The sequence below is a fragment of the Myiozetetes cayanensis genome, unplaced genomic scaffold, assembly GCF_022539395.1.
Source record: "Myiozetetes cayanensis isolate MyiCay16 unplaced genomic scaffold, myiCay2020 scf4, whole genome shotgun sequence".
In the NCBI taxonomy this organism is placed as follows: domain Eukaryota; kingdom Metazoa; phylum Chordata; class Aves; order Passeriformes; family Tyrannidae; genus Myiozetetes; species Myiozetetes cayanensis.
Window position 1 is genome coordinate 54876993 of NW_026087631.1, and position 24195 is coordinate 54901187.

The window sequence follows — 24195 nt, forward strand, 5'->3', positions numbered from 1 at the left end:
AAAGCCCAAAGAATCGCAGAGTGTATTCTGGAGTTCAGAAGGATGCTGACACTCGGTTATGTCCCATGATTCACAGGGTGACAGGATTCACAAGTCAAGGAGTATAATTTTAGTATGTAATACAGCTTTTTTACCACTTAAACTGTGTGAGTTTTAGTGCTCAGGCCAAGGTCTTGTTCACCTGCAGTAACTCAGCATGGATGACCTTTCATTTGTATCAATCCAGAGATCTTGATTGTTTCGTAATCTTTGCATGTCTTCTTCGGCTCATATTTACACTCAAGGTAAATGCCTTCCTGTTCTTCCCTAACTCTTTCCAGTAACTTTATTGCAGGATTTCTGGCAGCAACCTATGTATTTCACAGATCTATTTCATTTATTTTATTATATAACTTAATTTTGCAAGTAGAGAGAAATGCCAGTCTCCAGAAAATCAGGGCTGTTAGATGGATCCAAGAATCAATTCAATATTTGCATAAGCATAATTGCTCCAAAACAACCAGCTCCAGCCACAAGTACATTCTCCCAATCATCTGTCTGCATTGGGGTCCAATAGCTTTGTTTGCTGTATTCCTGGTGGATATTTAACTTTGTTAAGGATAGTGCAGATCAGTACAAACCACTGTCTTCGAGCAGTTATCTAAAGAGTCTAAGCACAGAACAAATGTATATTGGTTATTTTCCCAAAGTACTCTTCCAGCCTTCTGCAAATTGCAGCTCACAGAACTCCTGAGCTAGAGGTGTTTTTTGTCATCTTCTTCCCTGAATGCCTCATTGTTTTGGGACCCATGTTTCCATAATTCCTGTGGAACATGGGAATTCTGCATCGTAATGAAGTGTTGTGCAGAGACATATTAAATTTTGTTTGTTCTAATTAACATCCTAATAATTTTATTTGAAGCCCTCTATTTCTTTTGTGAGAGTGAGAGAGAAAGAGAATAGTAATTCCCATTTTCTCGTAGCAATCATAACTTTATGGATCTGATCTTGACTCCATTTTGAAAGTCTACAGTTTATGTGATTCTTAGGCTCAGTATGAATTGTGGAAGCTACCTGTTCCATCATGAAGCATACAAATAATTCAAGATGTTTCTCATTGGAACTGAGGCATTTTTCAGACTAAGGTTTCTTGCTGTGTAAAGCAAATTAAAGATTAATTTTTTGTACCAGGGATCATTGCTAGTGCATTTTGCACCTCAGGAGATGGAATGCACATCGTGATGCCACGTAGATTATTAACACTTTCACCTTTTGTACCTACTGCCTAAAATGTATTATTTTGCAAACTATTTGCTAGTAGTGGCTCATTAACAACCCACCAGTTAATTCTGAACTTACCAAAGTTTTATTGCATAGGTTTGAGGAGTTCTTCCTCATGTTAAATGAAGAATAGATTACAAGTATTATAATAGATGAGCTTTCAGTTCTGTTGATTTGTCACACTGGTCTTATCAGAATTTTACTTTGCCTCTCTCTTCCTTTCCCTACCACATATTTTTATTCCACATGGAAAAAAATGTGGGAATTTTTTTAGCTCTGGAGTTCATCAGTTCTAGAAGAAGAATATATATGAGACATGCCAATTCACTTCACTGTTTTGGCACATTTTGCAAAATATTATGAATATATCAGCCTCAACATCGTAGACAGAGAAACCTGTTCTGCCACAGACCCTTTGCACTGTTGTGTAGCTGAAAAGAAAAACAGGGAAGAATGGCCTTCCACTTTGCATACCTTACTTCCACATAGATTTTTAAACTTTGTTATGCTGCATGGGTATGTTGCTCCTCTGCCAAGTAGTGGCAGATTTTTAAGGCCTGCAAGTCACATTTCTGTTTGGAGAAAGTCAACAATGCAGAATTATCATATTCCTTTAAGTGACTTGATTTACACTTTCACCTTTTGTACTTACTGCCTAAAATATATTATTTTGCAAACTATTTGCTAGTAGTGTCAAACTTCATCCCTTTAACAATGAGAAGCTAGCAGAAGATAGCCTTTCCCCTCTCCAGGGTTTGGGGCAGAATACTGAATATGCTGGGCTCATCTGGCTGAAGACATGACTGTTAGAATCACAAAAAGCACAGTGTAGACTCTGCTGCACCCCACAGTCTCTCACCACAAAGGAAACCAGCTGCGTAGCATACTTCAGGGCCTGAGAGGTGATCCTTGCAACATTTTGTAAGGGTGTGCCACAGCAGTGGAATTACTGCTCTGGGCAGACAAGTGACGTGACTTGCATTTTTGCATGACTTATACACAATAACTTGTCATGAAAGTGACTCCAGGCTTCTTCAAATACATATGGGCAAAATTCTATTTCTTTTTTCTTTTAATTGAAGAATTACCCTAAATTTGAATTGGGAGAGAAACAGTGCTGGATTTGCTAGAGTAGGCTTACTTTTACTTAAAGGATTTTCTAAGTAATGTACTGAATGGTTTGTCTGACAACATTTTTATTCCATAGGGATCGATTCAGAACAATGGTGAATGTCTTGGGAGATGCCTTTGGTACAGGGGTAGTGGAGAAGCTCTCTAAAAAGGAGCTGGAGCAGATGGATGTCACCTCTGAAGTCAACATAGTCAATCCTTTTGCCTTGGAAACAGCAATGCTTGATAATGATGAAACAGAGACCAAGAAATCTTACATCAATGGAGGCTTTGCTATAGATAAGTCTGACACCATATCCTTCACACAGACATCTCAGTTCTAAAGCCAGTAGCTTTCAGGTAAAACAGGAGCACTAAAGTACATGGCCATATGCAATATCTCAAAAAGGTTAAAGGATAATTGAGAATGAATTACGTCTCACTAGCATTTGATTTACTACACAGATTCTGATTCACCTTACCAGTTCTGTCCCCTTCTCATCATCTTTCTCAACAGTTTGAACTCACCACTCTTAGTATGTGCTGATAGTTGAAGAAAAAGACAGTTGTAAAATACTTTTTTTTTTTTAAGAATATACACTTTTGCTGGGGCTATGAAATGCCTCCTTGGAATCAGCATGCTCATAAGTGGGTACCTTAGCTGGAACGGCCAAATGTGTTTTACTCAGGAGCAGCACAACATTTCAGACCTTACCACATCACAAAGCACCTATATGAAATACTTTTTAACATCCTTGCCTTCTAAACAGGTCACACTGTACTTGACACCTCCTGTAACTTGATCATTTGCCAAATTGCTAATTTCTGCAGCTGAGGGGATACTACTTGCGTGATTCAGGAAAAAACAGACCAGAAGGGCCTTGAAATAAGTACATTTTACTGTGAACAGAGTTTAGGTTTTCTTTAATTATGAAATAATTGGGCATGGAAGAATTTCTAGTATTTATGTAGCTAAGTTTCCCCATGCCTTTCATGTGAGTGCCAACCAGCTGGGATTGGCCTTCAGATGTGAAATACGTTGTTACAAGTTTGCTCTTCTGGCATTTGAAGAGCTTTTGTAAATTGACACTGCACCTATTTAGGTCCACTTGGATGGCCTCCTAGTACATTTCCATCAGAAAGAGAAGAAAGTCTGGTTTTTGTTGTTGACCTTTGATTCGGACCAAACAATAGTCAGCCCAAAAGAAGCAGAGGTCATGAAGATGAAATTGCACAGTGCAAATTCTACACCTTTCCTCCTTGGAATAAACCCAGATATATTATCAAGATATATAGGAGTCAGACTGTTTTTTCTAAAAGAAGACACTCTGACTAAACTTTTTACACAGACCAGTTGGTTTTTTTGGCTCCTTGGTTTAGTTTGCCAGTTGAACATGCAAGTTTATAGCTGCACCACTACAGTGCCAATATGATGGCTAAACTGTATCTTATGAACCATTTCTGGACCCAGAAATTAATGTCCTCAGATGGCTTGCTATAGAATAAGAAGCACCAAGAACTTCCTCATAAGAAATCTCCATTTTCTAAAACATTTTATACAAGATTTCCATGGTGCAAAAACCACTCTCTCAAGGGAGGAGTTGCTGTAATAATTTTTTTTTGCCTTGCACATTGAAGTAGTTAGCCATTTTATATATAAAGTAAACTGAAATTCATATACAGTTCTTTGTTTGTAAATAAGCTTGTGGTAAACATAATATCTCACTCATATGCTAACAAAAAAACCCCTCCAAGTTCCTGCAGTGTTATATACTCAATTCAATCCTACACTTTTGTATTGAAACAAACCAGAAGCGTGCCAAAGAGAACTGATTACGAAAAAATATTTACTGTAGATTTTGATAAATTGCACCTTAAATTAATGAGACATAATACTGTATTTAAATTAAACATCATAAACTATATGGAAATGTTAATCTAAGTAATGGTATGTTTATACAAAATAAAGAAAATGTACCGATTGAGTAAATCAATCGTTTACCTTTGCAGAAACAGTATGAGACAGTCTTTATTTGTGCAGCTTTGCATATGGGACGAAAAAGCCTACCAGTTTCCATGACTAGCCTATAATCTATGCTTTGTCTTTAACTAGCTTTTTAAGTCACCCTTTTATGATCACCTCATTATGTAGTCACCCTGTTAATGATGTACTGTGAACAGTGTTCCTAATGTGTTACAAATAAATAATTTCTCTCTTTACTTGTTTTATCCTGCTATCCTCTCCTTACTATAGAGTGTTGAGTTCCTTTAGCTATAAAAAGAAAACCAAACCCTGTTGAATTCAGCATTTGTGTTATCTTCACTACTGACTCAGCTGTAACTTTGGCAAGAATTACTCTCTTCTACCATTAAAATATCTCATTAAGAGCAGAGTGCTGAGATTGCAAGAAAGTCCTCTAGCTACGGATGATCTGGATTGGGAATATGCTATTAAACACACACTAAGCAGGGGATTGTTTATCTATTAGTTTTTTATATGGATCAGTTCAGCTAAGCAGGGCTTGACAGTGCTGTTTTGCCATCCACTCCACCAAGAGACCAAACCACATACTGAAGGTACTGTTAAAATGAAGGATGCTCTTCTTGACACAATATTCCAAGTATGTACCTTCCGTATATGTGGAAACACCCTGTATGGGCAATGTGTCCTCTTCCCATAGCTGCCTGGTGTGGAAGCTTTGGAGAGCGGTGGACAGTCTCCCATCAGACAAGTACCATCAGGTCCACCTCCTGGTTGTGGGGGGACACCCAGACATCTGGGCCCCCTCCTGGTTCTGGGAGGCCATCTGGACATCTAGGTCCCCTCAGGGTTGTGAAGGGTACCCCAAAATCTGGATCTCTTTGGGGAGCTGCCCAGACAGTTCTATCCCCTCCTGGTTGCGGTTGGCACCCCAAACATCTGGTTCCTTTAGGGTTTTGCAGTGCCACTTGCCCCCCAATTCTAGGAGCCCAAAGAAGGAACAGCAGTCAGCAGACACCACTAGCTCTCTTGCTAACCTTGCATCCAGCCACCTGGGTCTCCCCAGCACTGTGGTACTGTCCAGGGGTCCCCAGCTCAGGCCATATGTCTGTGTGTGTATGTCCATGCCTGATACTAAAGCACCCTGAGTTCCAGGAGCATGATGTCTGCTCAGCCCCCAATTCCTGACCCATTGGTGACTTGCAGCACTCTGTGTGGCTGAATCACTGCCCTCAACTGCGCTGTACAGGGGCATCCCAAGGTGGGGCAATACTTGAGGGGCCGGAAGAGGTTGGGGTACACCTAACACTGTCCCCTCCAGCCCAGGGTGGAATGCAGATGACCATCAAGGGGACCAAGGGAATTTTTGGGTCCCTAACCTCATGTTCCCCCAGCCCAGGTGGGATGGCTGAAGAACCAGGGAGCCATCAGGTAAGAACCCTACAGCCAGGGGATCCTGACCCACCATGGCTGCAAGCCCAGGACTCGATGATCTGTAAAAAGTCCCCTCCGATCAGAACTATTCCATGATTCCATAGCTCTGTTGCAACCGGCTGCCAGGGCCAGGTGTTACCTGGCAACAAGAGAGAGCACAAACACAGGCAGATGCATGCCTGCGGCTGGGGCTCAGAAAGGCAGATGAGGAGGAGGCGGAGGAGGAAGGGGGCTGCTGGCTGCCCACACTCCTAACTTGCCGGGTTCCCTCCGAGCACAGTGTCTCCCATTCCCCCAGGACTGGTGCTGTGATTTCAGACAGGGCAGCAGCCATGGCCTCAGTCAGCATGTTGCAGCTGCTGGATGATGCCATCGGGACCCCTGAGGTCAACGTCAACTTAGAGGCGCTCCGAAAATTGCTGAAGCTCATGTTGGATCACCTGAGCCTGCTGGGCCTGCAAGACGTGCCCCCCTCAGCTGTGGAGGAGATCCAGCCTGCCGGATCATACCCTGGCCTGCAGAAGGAGGGCAGGACCAAGGCCGGAGCCCAGGGCATGCGGCAGCAGCCCCAGGAGCCAGGGGAGCAGCTGTCTGGGAAGGACCTGCTGCAGGGGACCAGGAGTGGCTCTCCAGTCACCTCCATGGCCACTGACGTGGAGAAGACTGAAGCCAAAGAGAGTGGTATCTCTGATGTAGAGGCTCCTCCCAGCCCCCAGGGTGCTCCCCTCAAGATACCCCCATCCTCCTCTGAGGTCTGTGCCCTTATACCAAAGTTTGATTGAAGCCCAAGCTCAGAACAGCACTTGGGGTTTCACTGTGGGAAAGGGAGTTCTGGGGAGGAAGAGCTGGGGATGAAGCACTGCTCTGGGTGCTTTGGATCCTCCTCATGCAGAGTCTGTCTCTGCTGACACAGGCTGTGCCATCAGCTCCCCAGGGCAGGGACGGGGGCTCTCTGGGGAGCTGCTCACCTGGGGCTCACCTCTGCTACCCATCTCTCCTAGGCCATAGCTCTATCCCAGGATTCCCATGAAGATATGGCTGGGATAAAGACCACACAGTCCCACATGGGAGAGGAAATCCAGAGGATCAAGGAGGCACTTGGCCAGGTGAGTTACCACCATCAGCAAGGTGTGGATCCGAGGGAGCAGCCAGTGCCCTTGCCTCTGCTTGCTAGAGGTTCAGTACCCCTGGATCTGGCCCTGCTGGATGAATGGAGAGTGCTGTTCACAGTGCCTGGCTACCAGGCTTCACCAGACCCTTTGCTGTGCCGCACATGGAGAACATGGCAGGGATGAAGGTCCTTCAGGGACCCCCAGGTCAGGTATCCTGGGGCTGAACCTCACCATCCCCCTGTCCTAGGCCACAGATCTCTGTGAGGATCTCCGCAAAGAGGTCGATGAAATGAGAGCCACACAGTCCCACGTGGGAGAAGACATCCAGATGATCCAGAAAGCTCTTGGCCAGGTGAGCTGCTGCCAGTGCAGGAGGGAGGGAGCTGGGTGCCCACAGCCTCCCTGCCTCTCACCATCTTGCCCTGCCACCCCTGGCCTGTGGCCCTCTATTGCCCAGCATGAAGGGCACCACGACAGAAGAGTGAGAAGGGTCCACCCACCTCTGCCTGCAGGTCAGGACAGTGGTAGAGGTCACTGCCTGCCTTAGCCAAAGGCATCCTGAGGCACTTTGAACTAAACAGCCCTTAAAAAAGGGAGCATGGGTGCTGGAAAGGAGAGAAGATAAGGATGTACCAGTGCAGGACAGCCAGAGCTGTAAAGAGTCCCTCTAGCTTGTGCACAAGATCAATTGTGGATATTCCTGGGTCCTGACTGCTGCCCGTCTTCTCATCCTACTCTAGCGGACCCTCCAGGATCCTGCTGGCCATCCACTGTCTCTCCATGACCAGTCTGCCCCTACCAAGCCCCACATTTCAGACATGGAAACCCTGGGGTCATGCCCTGATACCCAGAGCACAACCCCAGGGATACAGACAGGGACCCCCAGTGCTCAAAGTGGCACCACCGGGACACAGCCTGGATCCCAAGCAGGCCACCCAGCAGTGGAGAGAATCACCAGAGACCTGTCTGAGCTCCGGGGCCAGGTGACCTCCCTACAGGGCCTGGCCAGTGACCTGCAGGGCTTGGCCAGTGACCTGCAGGGTGAGAAGGAGAAGGTGAGCCTGTGGCAGTCCCTGAGGGGGTTGCAGGGATGCCAGGGGAAGTTGGCAGGGAGGAGGCAGACAAAGAACCCCATGCTGGGAGAACATAAGGTGCATGCTCTGACTCTGCCACAACCACCCTTCCCAGATCAGGCAGCTGGAGGATGCCCTTGGAAAGCTATGTGTGGCTGATGGCAAAGATGAGACCTCCCAGCTGGGGTAAGAGGATGGGAGAGGGCTTTGTATCTCGTGGGGCTGCAAGGGAGCCTGAAAGGTGGCCAGGAGCATCCGGTTTGGGCAGTGAGGGACACCTTCCGAGTGATCCTGTGGAAGCTCAGCCTACCTGTGCCCCTGTCTCATTGGCCAGGTCTGCACTGCAGGAGGTTAAACAGGAGCAGAAGGAGCTAAGAGATGAGCAGAAGGAGCTGAGAGATGAGCAGAAGGAGCTGAGAGAGGAGCAGAAGATTACCAAGGCTGCGCTGAAGGAGCTGGTCACAGCCAACCAGCTTAAGGAGAAGGTAAGGTCCAGCGGAAGCATGCCCATTGTTGTCCCAAACAGCAGGGTGCTCCCTGTGGGGTTCTGGCCACATCCGCTGCCTGGCTGGGGCTATCGAGCCGCCATGGCATGCAGGTCTGTTGGCTGCATCCATCCTACCTCTCCTTCCTGCAGCTGGATGAGCTGAGGGCGATGGTGGGGAGCACAGGGCAGAAGCAGGCAGAGGCAGCAAGCCCTGACCACAGGTCAGACACTGAGGTGCTGAAGAAGCTCCTACACGACTATGAGATACTCCAGGAGCGAGTGGACTCCCTGGCACCACAGCAGGTGCAGAGGTCACTGCCACAGAAGAGCCAGGTGGGCAGATGGCAGCATGGGGGGCTTGAGGGGGGTGACTCAGGAGCCTCTTGTTGGGTTGTGTTCACTGTAATGTGGGGCAGCCCCTTGCTGTCTTCCCACATTGATTTGGACAAGTCAGCAGCATGGAAGTCAGCAGGAAATTAAAGCCTTGATACAAATGTTGTGCTAGCACTGAGGGCTTGTGGCACTTGCTGAGTACCCTAGATCTGTCTCTCTGGGGCAGCCAGACATCACTGGTATGGCACCATCTTGTCGTCTTCCTCCCTGCAGCAGGATGAGGAGCTGCTGAAGAGCATCCAAGCCACAGTTGTGCGGGTGGAAGGGGACTGTGAGCAGCTTGGCTATGTCACAGGGAGCCTCCGGGATGACCATCGCCAACAGCAGAAAGATATCGAGGTGGGTGGCTGAACCCCCTGCAGGGCGGGAGTATCCTCCAGGCACACCCCAGCCTGGGAACCACCAGAGATCTGATCCCCCATTCATCTGCTCACAGTGCTCTGTGGGTTCAGATGGCCTTTCCCAGAGGTTTTTGGATAGCAGAGAACATGGGGTGCTTGGCTGGCCAAGAGGCAGCTCTGACTCTGCTGCAGTGTCATGGAATGCTTTCTGTATTGGAAGGCTCTGTTCCGGTCCCTGGAGAATCTGGAGAAGAAAGCAGATAAGGAGGACCTGCTGCTGCTGGTAAGTCTTGAGGGGCCTGTCATCAACCAAGGAGTCTCAGGCAAAACGATAAATGCCCCTTGTCCTTTGGGCACTCAGCAAAACTGCCTTTGGCGTAGGGGGGAGGGTGTATTTCCAGACTGGCTGCAAATCCCTTCCCAGGTCCCTCTATCTCCTCTTCCTCCCTGGGTCCCTTCGGCTGGTGAGATCAACCCCACGGGGCTGATGGGGTGAGCATCAGGCCATGCATCCCTGAAAGGGCCACAATGTCCCTAGAGGAGCAGTTTTACCTCTGTCCCCAACAGACACTGGCCCTGCCCGTTGTACATCTGCCCTGTCCCCACCACTGTCCTGCCTTTCCTTCCTGCTAGAAAGACGACAAAGCCGCTCTGGGCAGCAAAGTCAGTTGCACCCAATTTGAGGCAAGCATGGAGAGTCTGGAGGAGAGGATGCGGGAGATGCTGAAACGGGTGTTGGGCCAGGAGCAGCGCTGGCAGGAGGTCCACCAGCAGCTCCGTGATGCACTGGACTCCAAGGTACAGGGTGCCTTGTCCCCACTGCACAGAACTGGCTCCTTTGGGATTTTGAAGCTCAAGGCAGCATCCCTCCAAGGATCCCCATCCTGGCTTTTCCCTGGGGACCACCATGTTTCATCCTGGGGCAGCTGTCTGAGGGTGTGCATCTGCCCACAGCTGGATCGCCTAGAGCTGGGACCTTTCCAGAAGCAGCTGGAGGAGATCTGGGGGAGGATGATCAAGGAGCTCAAGGACGAGATGTCAGTCTCTGCAGATGACGCTGCAGGAATTAAGCAGTGAGTGTGATGGGCATGGTGTTGGCTTTGAGGACATCACTGGCCTCGTTTCCTCCAGCTATCCCAGCCAGTGCCCATGTGGTACCCTGGCATCCAACAAGTATAGCCAGCGAACCGCAGGGATGGTGACAAAGCATGACTCTGCCTTCTCCATCCACCAGTAGAAGGTTCGCCACATCAAAGGAGGTACCAGGAGGGGCATCTGCAGAATGGAGCCCTCCAAACCAAAACTGGGATGTGGGTGCAGAGGTGCAAGGATAGGGGACAGCAGGTCATTCCCACAGGCAGGAGCACAACACATGGCACCACAGGGCCGGGTCATGACCTGCCCTCCTGGCCAGGCATAGGGGGCTCATGAGTGCTGACAAGGCGGTGACACTGGGGAAAGGGCTTCTTCAGATGGCAACATGGGCACCTGCCCCCTGCCTCTCACATCCCTCCCTACCTGCCCTGGGCAGCCACATAGTTCAGAGTTTACAGCATGGTCAGGGTGAGTTTGTCTCTTTTTTCTTTTGTGGGGGAAATCAGGCTCAACACCCTGCAGTTCCTCATGCAAACACCATGACTCCTTGTAGCGACATGCCCGGCACCTGCAGCTGCCTGTGAGCTGCTGTCTGTATGCAGGCAGCACTGCAGCCTCACCAGGAGCTCACCAGACTCTTTCCCCCCTTAGGCAGCTGCTGGTCCCTTACAAGTGCCTATCCTGTGACCGGGACCTCAACATGCAGGTGCCTGGCCCGTGAGTAGCACCCAGCACTGGTGTATCAGGGGGCTGCATGGGTGGGATGGGGGGGACGGGTGCTGACAGTGCCCTGTGTCAGGCATGGGGGCTAGGGTGTCTGCCTTGGGATCTGACTCTGCTGAGCACCCTCCACAGCCCTGTCTGTCAGCCAGGGAATGGGGACCCCTCAGGGAACCTCTGCCTGAGGGCAGCAGGCAGGGGGATGCTGTGCGGTGCAAGCCTATGGGTTTTGGGGTGCTGTCCCAAGCTGGGATGGCTTGTTTGTCCCCCATCACCCACCCGTGGCTCCTGTCTTCCCCAGGCACATTGACACACTCCCGTTCTATCCACCGCTGCCCATCAGCCATGCTGCATACCCCACTACCATCATCACAGAGGAGCAAGCACAACAGCATGGTTACAGGTAGGGCACATGGGGACCCATCCCTGGGCCCTGGGCTGCAGGATAGTCCCTCTGCTGGCAGAGGCAGAGGGGGAGCCTGGGCAGGGCAGGGAAGCACTGGGGGCCACAGAGGGCCAGCTGTCCTTGCCCCAGGTCTCGGTGATTTTAGAGCTCCTGCTGCACTGCCCCATCCAGCCCTGGTCTCAGTGGCGCTAGTGCCACATGTGATCATCACAGCTGTATCTGATCTCAGCCTGACCTCAGGCTTGGTGGGGGGTTGATTTAGCACGTTGAGACAGGCATGAGTCTGCTGCAGCAGTTGTAGGGGAGTCGGAAAGGACATGTCCCACCGGGGAGAATCCCCTTCCTGGCACTGTGGGATGAAGCTCAGGGTACCACAGAGCTGGGTGCTGATGATTTCTGTGCCCTGGCCCCCAGGAAGCTGCCCAATGGCAGGTCCCACCCCAAGCTGCAGAATGGCAGGGGCCAGTACACGTCCAATGCACAGCTGAAGGATGTCCTGTGGCTCTCCAAAAAGGTAGGGATGGCAAAGGGAGGGATACATCAGGGAGCACCAAGGCTGGGAGGGAGATTCTGAGCATCTGTGCGGATTTGTGCCTTAGTTTCCTCGGGGAAAGCTGCATGGGGAAGGTTACTTGGGGGTGCTGAATTGGGCTCAACATTTCAGCCAGCCACTCTCTCCTTCCCAGCCTGGTGTGACCGAGCTGCTGGGTGCAGATGACCGCACTGATCACAGTCAGAAGCACAGGCCTAAGGTGGCAGTGAGGGCACAGGACAAGCTGGGTATGGCCCTGTGAGGGCACTGGGGAAGGGGGGAGTGAGCTCCAGCTGTTTTCCAGCAATGGGTGAGCAGGGCTCTGTGTGCATGACTGAGTAGGTAGAACTGTGATCTGAGGTGGGCTGAGGAGGGGCGGACACAGGATGGAGGGGAGGCCTGGTGGATGGGGGTGTTTGAGCTGGAGGCAGTGTGGGGATGGCCTTGGCCAGTGTGGGACAGCAGCCTGTCTGCTGGAGGACAGGGGCAACATTGTCCCACAGGATCTCTGGCCAGGCAGGTGCCCCTGCTGCCTGTCCTGTTCTGGGGTGGCAGATTTGCCTCCAGCCAGGGCTGCCCCTGGGCTGGGGGGCCTCACCCCTGTCCCTTGGCCCCAGGCCCTACCACCTTACTAGAGCACCGCCCAGCCTCGGACCCCAGCCACTGACCCCTGGCACAAATGGCATTTGCTGCAAACCTAGTCCCCCCAGATGAAGCACCTGGACAGCCAGCACCTGGGCTGGGACAGCTGCCCAAAGAAAAGGGATTTCTTCTCAAGTTAATAAAAAAAACAAAAATTAACCTCTTGTTGTTTCAAATTTTCTAAGATTGATTTCAAAACTACCCTCCCGCCCTCTGCCTCAGAGCTGCCACTGCAAAGCTGGCCAGGTACCACAGGGAATGGTGAAGGTTCAGTGGTGGCAGGAGCAGGAGAGCATGGGGGGCATCCCCCAGGCTGGGTATTGTGGGAGGACTGGGGGTGTGCCCCCAGAATGAAGGCAGGGAAAGGACTAGGGCCAGGGCATGTTAATGAGCCAGGTGGAGGGTCTGGGCCTGCCCCCCAAACCCATGGGATGGGGCGGGGGGGGGAAGAGGTGGAATCCCTGGGTTGCTGGTTTCCCTACACGGGTGCTGGTGCAACAGGCTCAGGGTGCACCTGCAGTGGAATTGCTCTTTGGCAGGGCTGGGGTGGGTGGCACTGCGTGACTCGAGTCGGGGGGAGCCCAAGCAGCACTGCCCTCTCTCCCACCCCAGACTCAGGGGGGCTTTGACATCATCATCAAGCCCTGGGAATGCAGTGAATGGGTGGGACCCCAGCAGGGGATGCTCAGAGCCCCAGGATTCCCATGGAAGGTGCAGCAGTGACCCCACTGTCACCGCTGTCCTCACCATCCCTGCCATCTGCTCTGTCCCTCGTGTTTCCTCTCTCCCCACAGGTGACTGCGACCATGCAGCAGGTACAGGAGTTCCTACACCACTCATCCCTCACAGGTCCTCATAGTGCCAGTGACATCATCCTCATCTGTGTCATATTCCCTGGCCCCATGGGGACCCCTCAACCCCACCTTGGAGTGCTTCCCCCAGGTGGGGACCTTCAGGGGGATGGGGACCATGCATTAATTGATCTATGGGGACAGGGATGTCAGGGGTGTTGGGGTCCTTGGAATGTTGGGCACAACCACCGGAGTTTGGGGACAACTATGGGGTCAGAGACCTCTGGTGCTGGTTTGGGAGTTTGGGAAACACCAGGGCATTAGGGGACAAGAAGGGTTGCGGGTAAGGGATGGGTATTTGGGACCTTGGCTGTCCCACCTACCACAGTGCTCAGCACCCAGCAGGCTCAGCTGTGGGCACCCAAGGGCGCAGGGGCAATGCCTCTCTCCTCACAACCCTACATCCTGGTGACCACTCACTGCCTGGTGAGAATGGGGTGATGGTGGATGGGTGGGGGGTCCCCTGGAACCATAGGTGTCCTTGCAGGGAAGACATGGTGCTGGGCAGGGGTCCCTGGGCCATATCCAGGCAGTCACCATTGCTGGCACTGTCCACCTCAACACCATCAGGAGAGCGTGCTGGGAAGTCAGGCTGAGGAGGGGTGGGACTAGGGGTACTGGGAGGCTGAAGGTGCAGGAGGAGGATGGGGACATCTTACCCTGCTGCAGGACATCAGGATGCTGTGGGATGAGGGTGACTTGGAATTTGAAGTGACTGAGAGCCCAGGGCTGGATGCCTGGTGCCACGTGCTGGAGGGTAAGTCCAAGACTGGCTGGCAGGTTCAGACCTGTTTCTGGAAGACAGTGGATATTTACTCCAAAAACTTTACCTCGTCACTGCTGGGACTATTGTGGGCAGCAGCATTTCCAGCACCATTCTGGTTCTTTCTCTGGTTCCTCCTGTGTCAGATGCAGTTGGCTTTGCAGCAGTGTTATTTTTCCCCAATTTCATTTGAACCTCTTGCCTCCAGAATTTCTCTGAAAACTTCCTATCTTTTTCTGAATTTGCATCAGCCAAAATATTAGTCATCAAAACCAGCTCTCCACATTTAACAGAAGTTCTCCTGTCCGTGCTTGAGAAGCCAGAGGCTCTGCACAGGATGACATCTCCTCTCCATGTAGTTCTGGCTGCAGAGCACCTCCAGGAGGGAGGACAGACTTGCCCCCATCCATCCCCTAGCTCCATCCCGTGGGAAGACTACTGCAGCTTCTGTAAGGAAAAGGACATGGGGCCAGGCTCCCCAGACTTGCCAGGGCCCCTGACAGGATTATTCTGGCTCTTCCAGATCCCAGTGAGGATTGCATTGGAGGATGCAAGGCCAGCTGGAAATCTGTGGGCAGAGAGCTATTGAGGTGGGAGCCCACAGCAGCAGTTGAAGAGATGTGAGAGCAGGATAAGGCATGGTACACTGTGGACCCATAGGGTCCATGATTTCCACTCTGGAACCAGCAGGAGTGAGCTGGAGCATCTCCAAGTGGTCTGAGAGACAGAGTGCTCCTTCCTGACCTCTTCTCTCGGGCCATTGCATTTACAGCATGAATGCAGTGTGAATCTGGTCTCTACAGTGAGCTTGAACATCCTTTAAACTGCCAATGTCTTCCAGCTTCTCAGCACCATGATTTTATGAAAACATCAACCACTGCCTGTTAAACATAGGTGCCAGCACAAGGTTCATTCTTCCCCTGGACTGACTGTTGAGGACAGAGATATGAGGATGGTAAGCCCTGACCCTGACCCTGGCCCTGACCCAGAAAACATGTACAGTGGAAGCAGAGGGTTATGGAGCTGGGGATGGGGCCACTGCAACATGGGCAGGTCACCCCTCCCTGACCTGCAGTCCTGTGTGTCGTCTGAGTGCTTTTGGGAGTCCCTGACCTCCCTGGGTCACCAGCCAGACCCTAGAGGTCCTTGTCGCTATGTATGTCCCTATCCACCCTGTCCCGTAATTGTCCCCAACCCACCCCAGGTGTCTTTATCTTCACAGATCAGCCCCCCAGATATCCCCATCCCTGACTGTTCCCATACCCCTGGCAGTCCCTACCCGTCAGAAGGTCCCCACCCTAGGAGTAGCACCACAGGACGTGGCTGAGGGACCCCAGAGGACCGGAGAAAGTGACACACATGAGGATGTGACACACAATATGACACTGGCACTTTGAGGACCTGTGAGGGATGAGTGGTGTAGGAACTCCTGTACCTGCTGCATGGTCGCAGTCACCTGTGGGGACAGAGGGGAGAGACATCATGGACAGAGCAGATGGCAGGGATGGTGAGGACAGCAGTGACAGTGGGGTCACTGCTGCACCTTCCATGGGAATCCTGGGGCTCTGAGTACCCCCTGCTGGGGTCCCACCCGTTCACTGCATTCCCAGGGCTTGATGATGATGTCAAAGCCCCCCTGAGTCTGGGGTGGGAGAGAGGGCAGTGCTGCTTGGGCTCCCCCCGACTCGAGTCACGCAGTGCCACCCACCCCAGCCCTGCCAAAGAGCAATTCCACTGCAGGTGCACCCTGAGCCTGTTGCACCAGCACCCGTGTAGGGAAACCAGCAACCCAGGGATTCCACCTCTTCCCCCCCCCGCCCCATCCCATGGGTTTGGGGGGCAGGCCCAGACCCTCCACCTGGCTCATTAACATGCCCTGGCCCTAGTCCTTTCCCCGGGCACACACCCCCAGTCCTCCCACACTACCCAGCCTGGGGGGTGCCCCCCATGCTCTCCTGCTCCTGCCATCACTGAATCCTCACCCTTCCCCACAGCACCCTTCCATGCTGCTAACTTCTCCAAGTCAGTTTGGGGGACAGCAATGGTTTATGGCCCATTCTAATGATGTGACTGCTGTTTGGCCCTGCTTCTCACGACTGTGTAGTGGTGCCAGTTGGGCCTCATAGGAAAGGAGGAAATTGTCATGATAAAAAACATTACCACACCTCCACAGGATGCTGCTTTTTATCAGCCTTCTCCATTATCTGGCTCAAAACCACTATAAGACATCAATCCTAGGTTATGAGGGACACAAGTTGCCAAGCTTAACAAGTTTGTTTATTCAAAGTTCAGTCTATCACAATTTGTCCTTTTTTCAGTTTTCTGGGGTTTAATGTGTTTTCATGTAGAGGATTTGGTGTGCTACTTCACCACATCTCCAGTGCTGCTGTGGGGGAAATTCAGGTCTAAAGAGTGTCCGAGAAATTATTTTACAGAATAAATGGCAAAACCCCCTAACAATCACCCACAATTCAGACTGCTTTTGCTCAGCCCAGCTACCAGCTTCATTCATGCTGCCCAGGCCCTATAATGCACTACAGGGTCTCATCCTCTATATTCAGTTGTTAAAAAATGCTCTTTTTAGCTTAAATAAAACATCCGATGTGGCTTTTTGGGGGGTATTTTGGACAATGAGGGAAATTGTGGGGGGAGAAATGTCTGGTTTGGCTTCATTTTGGGGAGAAAAACCTCTTTTCTGAGCAGATGAAGTTATGAAATGGAGATGAAACGAAACAATGACATTTTATCCCAATAAATTGGTTAAGAGGGGAAAAGGCCAGTGAGGGGAAAACTGGGCAACCTGGTGACACTTGGACAAATTTATGCCTCCCTCCCAAGCAGGTTTGGGTTAATTCTGGGGGGGTTTAGGGACACTTTTGGAGCTGTTTCCTGCCCATCTCTACGTCTTATTTTCACTTAGAAAGTGACAGTTTTCTCAAAAACAAAGGGGATGGCAGTTTAACAGCACTTTCTCTTTGAGGCAGCCCTGCTCACCTTTTCTTAATCAGTTGCTCCCTAATTTGGAAATTTCTTCCCTGTGAGAGCCACTTCAAGGTGGAAAATCACCGTTTCCCAGCACGCTGGCTGCTCCTTTGGGGAAAAGGTCCAAAATGGAGCAAACGGCCCCAAAAGCAGAGGATTAAAAACCCTGACATCTCCCTGGTTTGCTCTGGAGCTGTATTTTGGGGCAAAATTTACACTAATTGGTGTCCTCTAGGTATTATGAGCTGCTGATTTTAGTGCCTTTTAAGTCCCATTTTTATAAGCACCTGCCAAAACCTGCCAATTATTAACCTGAGTAGTTGTAAACCCATCTCCACAATTCCACCTTTTTTATTCAGTTAAAATAGACTCCAGTGAGGAGTAGGGGAGGTTTCATGTCCCCACCCTCATGGAGAACCTGCAGTCCTCACTCAGGTTTGCTCCTGCATGCCTGCCACGCTTCCCTCGTGGGCAGGTTCCAACTCCGGTCTGGTTCCAAGGGAGTTAGTGGGAGAGGGGCAGCATGGGTAGAAGCAGGAGGCGACAGATGAAAAAAAAAACCCAAGAACGCTTGTTCTCAACCTCCAAAACAAGCCAAACACATCTGCCTCCTGCCCTGGGCTCCAGCCTTGTGGAAAAACCTTTGACTCCTGTGGAGAAAAAACCCCTTCAGCTAATCCCCAAAGTCTCTTTTCATGGGCTGGAACGAGGTGTCTCTGTCACTTGGGAGGGTTTCAGGGACTGCAGTGGCAGCAGTGGGAGGGCTGTGAGGCACATCTGCTGGCTCTGCTCAGAGGGGGGGCTGTGCGCCCTCCCTGCCAAGGATCTGCCACTGGAACTGCTGTTGGGATGCTGGTGAGCTGCCTTTGGGTGAAAAGAGGCTGATTCTGCCCACCTCCAAACCCCCACACACTCCCACACTGGAGAGCCATCTCTGGACCTGCTGAGCTATGCAGAAAGGCAGAATTTTTTGTTGTTTATGTTTTGGGTTTTTTCTACGTACTTTCAAATTAAATATCAGTAAAGCTGTTCAGATGAAAAGTGGATAAAATGGAGTGTTGGAAGCTCACCTTTTAGAGCAGGATGCTGCAAAGAAGTACTTGTATTTACACATCGCTGGGCCTTGTCTTTTAAGGAAGACAGCATCCAGGACCAACCTCACCATGAACCAAACAGGGAAAAAACTAATTATACAACTGACCAGGACTGTAATTTGGGTTTAGCAGTGACCTGTCAGTTTGTCAAGGCAGTTATTTAAAATTAGGGCCCTGAAGATAAAAGCAGCTGCCTTCCCTGCTGCCTTTCCTTGTGTTTTCTCCCCTTCCTCAGTTTGATGTCAAGTATGGCTGTGGATGGGGAGGCAAGCCTGGCAGTAAAGGTGGAGTGACTGAGGCTGTAAGAGGCAGAGACCTGCCCAGTCCTGCCTGTGCTTGCTGATAACAGCTATTACATGGTTTAACCCTAATAACAGCTTTCTGCTGCTTCAAGATAAAAGTTTATTTTTTCCCCTTCTATTCAACTTGTAGGTGGTGCAATACGGGATAAAATCCTGTCTGTGGCCTCTCTCCCTCCTCATGTTGTGGCAGGGACAAAACCATGAGCCACAGTGATCCCAGCAGGCACAAAAGGTGGTTTTATCCCATTTCCCCTATATTCTCTGCAAAGCCTAAGCAGAAATGTTTCCACTTGCAAAATCTTATTACGAGCCATGCAGAAGCAAAGCCCATTTTCTGCCTCAAAGTGAGTTTTCAAAATTTTTTAGGGAGGTTCTCCCTTTTTCTAGGCTATGTTTCCATTGACAAACAGCTGGGGAAATAAAAATATCTCTGTTCTCCCACTGAGGAGCAAGAGAGTGAAATGTGATTAATATTGTTAAATTACATGTTATAAGGAAAATTAAATGGGTCTGGGGGGGGAGTTGGGGTCATTTATTGAGTGGAGGGTTTGCTGGGGTGGTGGAAGTGTCTGTGCTTGGGAGGTTCATGGTCGGTTTTGGAGGGATTCAGGGGCAGAAAGTGAGCAGAGCTGGCCCCTCACCCAGCCAGAGCAGGGGCCGGAGTCACTCACCAGCAAAAGAGGCGGGGGGAAAGACAAAGGTTTCAGTCTGGCTGTCAGCATCACGGAAAGCCACCCGCCCACCAGCGTAATCCAGAGCCACCTCAATGCGTCGGAGTGTGTACCTGTGGCGCAGACATGTGGGGCTGGGCCAGGTGAGAGCCTGCAGCTGCCCCAACCACTGGCCCACAGCCCAAACTCCACGTTCAGGGCTGAGACCAAAGCAGCCCTTACGAGACACAAATTCCCGAGCCACCCCCAGCGCCCAGTCAGGACCATGACGAACCTCCACTGCCCAGCAGTGCCGGCCCCCCACAAAGCCCTGCTGACCCAAAACACAGCAGAGAGACTCAAAACGCTCCTTTCCTGAGGGAAGAGGAGCTGGGGGTGATTCCCGGCGGCGTGCGGTCCGGCCATCTGCTGACACCAGGATTTGGGGGTGAGCTGTGGCTGGATCCAGGGTCACAGTTGCTGGAGGCAAGAGAGATGTTAGTGGGGGTCTATGCATTGGGGTATTAGCTTCAAAAATCACACCAGAACATCAGCTCCAGGTTCTGCAGCTGAGCCCCAGTTCTGAATGCTGGATCTGAGCATCAGCCTTGAAGCCTGACTCACCTCTCCGATATCCCCCTGAGTCTTCCTCCAGTGAAGAGCCCAAGCTGTCTGCAAATAGAAGATGACCCCAGAGATTTTTACCTCTGGTCCTGGCCCTGGGGCTGCCCCACATCCACCCATTCCCTGCAGCAAGGAGAGGGCAAGACCATCAGAGGTGGGAGACATAACCCCCTTCATTCAGAGCATCAGCCGCCTCCACACATAATAATGTCCTAACTTGGGTGCCAATTAACCACCAAGAGCCCTCTGCATCTCCCACCTGCAGTTTCCTATGCCTTAAGGTTGCTATAAAGAGAATGAATCCCTGATTTTCTTTTAATTAATGGAGAATTTAAAGTGATGCGTTCCCTGTCCAACCAAATTTGCCAGCCCTGGGGGGTCTCTTTCCTCCCAGTCCCACTCTAGGTTCCCATTTCTGCTTCACAAATCCCCTTTTTTGCCAATTTTTCCCCTACAACCACCTTTAAACTGTGTCACTGCCTCTGCGAGCATGTTGGTTTTCCAGGTAACATCCTCAAGCTCTGCTTCCAGCTCTGGCAACGACAGCAGCATCGGCTGCACCTTCTTCTCTGTGCACCTCAAGGGGGGAAAATCGGCGTGTTTAATGCCAAGAAATCCCTAAATTTCCTTCTCCACCACTGGAAAACCCCAGGGACATCTTTATTTCCCTTGGCAAGGGTCCAGCTTCTGCAAGATGTGATGGCAGATTCCCCCATCTTCACCAACTTCTGGATTAACCACCAACCCCCTCCACCTCAAAAGCAAAAATCTCAGAGGAAAAGAATGCAGGGTGAGGAGGAGATCCCAGAAATTGAGCATTTTGGCCCACAACTGGTGTTCCTGGTGATGGTTTTTGGCCCCGGTACCTGCTCAGGGTGGTTTGGGCATCCTGGAGAGGAAGGGAGAGATATGCTTAGGACTGTTTTCCTGGGAATAAAAGCCAAGGTGGAGTGGGGGAACAGAGGGATTTGTGGGGAAAGTTTTGGCTCACCCGTAGCAGATCAACATCCGGTTGCTGACACTTGGCCTGGAGCTCAGCACAGTGTTGCTGGATCCAGGTTATCCTGGCAGCTTCACCACATTGCTGTTCCTCCAGTCTCCAGCACAGGCGACGGAACCGGGCAAGGAAACATGATTCCTGCTCACTCAGAACCCGCCGGAGGTCTTCTGTCATCACCAGTAGCTTCTGCTTCTCAGAACTGACTCGAGTCTAGGGGATGAAGGAGAATCAGGATGCTGCTGGAGTGGAGAATGAAGCAGTTTGCCCCCACAGTGCACCTGAACTGCAGCAGCACTTACCAGCATCTCTTGTCTTGTCTCCTTCACTAACTCACTGAGATTGGCACGTTGCTCATATTCCTCCTGCAGGCTTCTTAGAGAATCTTCAAACTGCTTCTGCAAAAGGGAAAAAGGGGTTTGGGCTCCTGGAGGAGGAGGAAAAGGTGGGGCTGGGACCCCTAAAGCATTTGCAATATGGCCAAAGCAGGTGGCCCATTCCTCATCCTCCTCTCCAGCTGCACTGCATATCCATGTTATAATTAATTTTATAGTTATGCTCTATGGATAGTCTCACCTCATCTGTAGAAATATGTAAATATATACTGATAAATGGACATTATAGGCCTCCCAGCCAGGCTGGGAAATCCTATCTCTCCAAATTCTCCTGTAAAAAAGTTTCCACCACCCTTCAGTTCCCATTCCCCTTTTCCCCCATCCTTGCACACCCAGCCAGGTCCAAACCCCCTTGGGGACCCCCATTTCTCCTCCACACCCAGAAGCAGAACAGGAATCCTCCACAGCAAAGGCACTGGGTGACAGTAGCAGCTTGAATTCACCAATATGCAGTTTTAGTCCCAAAGCTGCCACACTCCTGCCCTGTTTCATACTTATCCCTCAGCAAATCGCAGCATTTCAGCTCACTTTTGACTTTTGGATGCTCATAGTAATTTTTTTTTTTCCTCCTGGAAAGATGGGGAAAGCTTTGCCCCATCTCAAAATACGTATTTTGGGGGCAGAGTTTTAAGGGAAACTGGAGTTTTAGCGTCTCTCAGGCACGAAGACAAGCGTCTGAAACGGGCATTCGCTCACCCTGTACCAGCGAGCGGCTTCTTCGAGGGGCACGGCGGGCTCAGCGCGATGCTCAGCGCACGCAGCGCAGACGAGAATTCCATCCCGGTGACTAAAAAGAGTCAGGGGTTGTTGGTGCTTCCGGCAAAGCTCCTGCGCCGGCGGCGTGTCCAGCTCCCGGACGGCACCCACCACGTTGGCCAGCTGCCGGTTGGGACGGAAGCCGCCATGCGGGAAAGGGATGCGGCACTGCGGGCAGGAAGCGCGCCCGGAGGCATCCACCGAGCAACAGCCGAGACAGCGGCGGCAAAAATTGTGGCCGCAGCTGAGGATCATGACAGGGTCGTGGAAGAAGTCCAGGCAGACAGCGCAGGTGGTTTCCTCCTGGAGATATCTGATGGCATTTCCCGCAGCCATGGTTGCTCTTACAGCGCACCCCGGGAAGTGCGCACATAAAGGGGCCTGGCCAGGGTTTTCCTGGAAGCGGCGACAGGGCGGGACCCCGGTGTCGGCATCCGGGACCTGCCGGGCAGAAGCTACGTAGGGCTGGTCCGATTTTCCCACTGCCCCAGTGACGAAACCGCCTCCAAGGGCAAGGCCAGCAAGGATTTAAGGACAGAAGTGAACACAGGCAGCGACAGCGGGGGCGGAGAGGGAGGCGTTAGGAGGCATGAATTATTTACAAGGCAAATTTTTGCCACTCCGGCTGCAGCGGGGGAAGCAAAGTGCGGCCAGAGGGTGGCTGTAGAAAACAGGGATTAAAGCAGGTCCCTGGAGCTCACGTGGATATCAGCTGGGGAACGAGGGGCGGGGCAGGGCGGGGGAGTGTTAAGGTGAAATAAAAACCGAGCCTTGTTGCTCAGCACCCAAATTAGATGGGAAAAATAAGAAGCAAAGGGGGAAAAGTAAAAAAACTAGGTTCAGGATCTGTAGGGGGAGGAGGTGTTAGAGCAGAAATTCCAGGAGGGCGTAATGTTAATGAAGTTTTGCAATGAAATGAATTCGGAAACTGAACCAAACGAGGGTCTTGGAGCAGGAAGCTTCACTTCTATAAAATAATAAAAGTATGTTAAATATATATAATCTAGCATAATATAAATATAATTTTTATATATTTATTTTAACTATCATAAAAGTGTTAACTGTTTCAGTGTATTTTATGTAATATAGATAAAAATATAATTAGATGTGTTTAACTGTAATTGCAAATGTTAGTACAGAATTATAAAAATAACACCCTCGTAAAAATAATTTTTAAAGTATTAATCAGTTATGAATAAGGCTGATAAAACACACTTTGAGGTGCAGAACACGATAGAAAGGGACAGGATGAAACGGGAGGAACCGAGACCAAATGCAAAGTTTGATATCTCAGGGCAGAAAGGAAGAAACACCCTAAAATCGTGGGTTTTTTTTTTTTTTTTTTTTTTTTTTTTTTTTTTAAGTATGCTTTTTCTCTAGAGAATGCCTGAAAAATTAGTTAACGGCAGACCAACTTCATGCTTAATTAATTCTTAATTATTTCAGGTACTTACTGTACTTTTTAAAGAGGAATCTCAGCCTACACGAGGCTTCTGCAGCAGGAGGAAAAACCAGAGATGTGATAGATATATTTTCCCCAGAAATTGTTATTTTGTACATTTTTGCTATCTCTATGCATGTACGTAAAAGCAAACCGCTGTTTCCACCTTACTTAAGGTTTCTTGGTCGGAAGGGGAGTGGGGAAGCCAATAAAACAGCTCTTGGAGCTGCAGCGCCTCGGTGCCCATATGCATTGCAATCGCTTTGCTTTCTGGGGTAATTTGTACCGGTTTAGCAGTGGTTTTTTTTTTCCTGGTGGATGGAAGCCCAGCCGAACGATGCCGCAGGAAAGCCGCCGTGGGGCAGGCGCGCAGGCGGTGGTGGCGGGGCTGCGAGGGGTGGCTGCTCACCCGAGTCTCTAAGAGCCGCGCCAGGGAGTGACTGTCGCCTCGTGTCACTGAAGGACCTGCATCGCGGCACGGCTCTCAGGTGTCGCCAGAAGGGCTGCACCGAGAAGAGGGCGAAGCGTGAATAGAATATATGGAACAGAATAAAGTAAATAGAACTAAAGAGCCGCAGCGGGGAGTGGCCAGTGCCGCGCATCTAAAAAGGGGCGGGGGCACCGAGGGGCGGGCGAGGCGCGGCTCGGATCGATCCTCCCCGTCCCGCACACCCCCTGCTCGACGAGCGGGGACTCCCAGGGCACCGCGCCGGGGCTGAGAGGCGACAGACAGAGCCGGGAAAGTGGCTTCCAG

General features: G+C 50.8%; 3 protein-coding genes across 9 annotated transcripts in view; 2 read left to right on the top strand and 1 right to left on the bottom strand.

The window, feature by feature from the left end:
- SLC1A1 (solute carrier family 1 member 1) overlaps positions 1–4590 on the top strand; it is a 53967-nt gene extending 49377 nt beyond the window's left edge. The window contains exon 12 of the mRNA XM_050328518.1: positions 2468–4590. Within this exon, the coding sequence (XP_050184475.1) occupies positions 2468–2714 (247 nt within the window). The 3' untranslated portion in view covers positions 2715–4590. The remainder of the gene's footprint in view (positions 1–2467) is intronic.
- Positions 4591–4727: 137 nt separating this feature from the next.
- LOC126646847 (glutamine-rich protein 2-like) lies at positions 4728–12837 on the top strand. 5 transcript variants are annotated; one of them, XM_050328504.1, is made up of 16 exons: positions 4728–6537; positions 6787–6891; positions 7145–7249; positions 7638–7952; positions 8086–8156; positions 8305–8455; positions 8608–8790; positions 9064–9189; positions 9412–9474; positions 9825–9989; positions 10146–10264; positions 10938–11003; positions 11308–11409; positions 11827–11926; positions 12099–12192; positions 12562–12837. In XM_050328504.1, the coding sequence occupies exons 1-16, from the start codon at positions 6118–6120 to the stop codon at positions 12609–12611; spliced, it is 2235 nt and encodes a 744-aa protein (XP_050184461.1). In that variant the 5' UTR covers positions 4728–6117; the 3' UTR covers positions 12612–12837. The 5 variants fall into 5 exon arrangements, with proteins under 5 accessions (XP_050184461.1, XP_050184459.1, XP_050184460.1 ...); XM_050328502.1 differs by having other exon boundaries at positions 9825–10264; XM_050328503.1 differs by having other exon boundaries at positions 9067–9189; positions 9825–10264.
- Positions 12838–17515: 4678 nt separating this feature from the next.
- LOC126646855 (zinc finger protein RFP-like) lies at positions 17516–23606 on the bottom strand. Of its 3 annotated transcripts, XM_050328526.1 has the most exons (9): positions 23455–23606; positions 21941–22967; positions 21152–21247; positions 20844–21062; positions 20719–20741; positions 20314–20429; positions 19853–19975; positions 19524–19708; positions 17516–19362 (listed from the first exon to the last, which is right to left on the bottom strand). In XM_050328526.1, exons 2-9 carry the CDS (start codon positions 22334–22336, stop codon positions 19342–19344), a joined length of 1179 nt encoding a protein of 392 aa, XP_050184483.1. In that variant the 5' UTR covers positions 22337–22967; positions 23455–23606; the 3' UTR covers positions 17516–19341. The 3 variants fall into 3 exon arrangements, with proteins under 3 accessions (XP_050184483.1, XP_050184482.1, XP_050184480.1); XM_050328525.1 differs by having other exon boundaries at positions 17516–19708; positions 19853–19900; XM_050328523.1 differs by having other exon boundaries at positions 17516–19708.
- Between the last annotated feature and the right edge of the window lie 589 nt (positions 23607–24195).

Bases quoted from the DNA above. Each gene is read 5' to 3' on its own strand.
- LOC126646855 (XM_050328523.1), bottom strand. From the start codon at position 22,336: ATGGCTGCGGGAAATGCCATCAGATATCTCCAGGAGGAAACCACCTGC. The intron at 21,248-21,940 runs GTGAGCGAATGC...TCCCTTTTGCAG, and splicing joins AAGCCGCTCGCTGGTACAGG to AAGCAGTTTGAAGATTCTCT. The intron at 19,976-20,313 runs GTGGTTGTAGGG...TCCTTGCTGCAG, and splicing joins GGCAGTGACACAGTTTAAAG to GGAATGGGTGGATGTGGGGC.
- LOC126646847 (XM_050328502.1), top strand. From the start codon at position 6,118: ATGGCCTCAGTCAGCATGTTGCAGCTGCTGGATGATGCCATCGGGACC. The intron at 6,892-7,144 runs GTGAGTTACCAC...CCCCTGTCCTAG, and splicing joins TCAAGGAGGCACTTGGCCAG to GCCACAGATCTCTGTGAGGA. The intron at 9,190-9,411 runs GTGGGTGGCTGA...CTGTATTGGAAG, and splicing joins AACAGCAGAAAGATATCGAG to GCTCTGTTCCGGTCCCTGGA.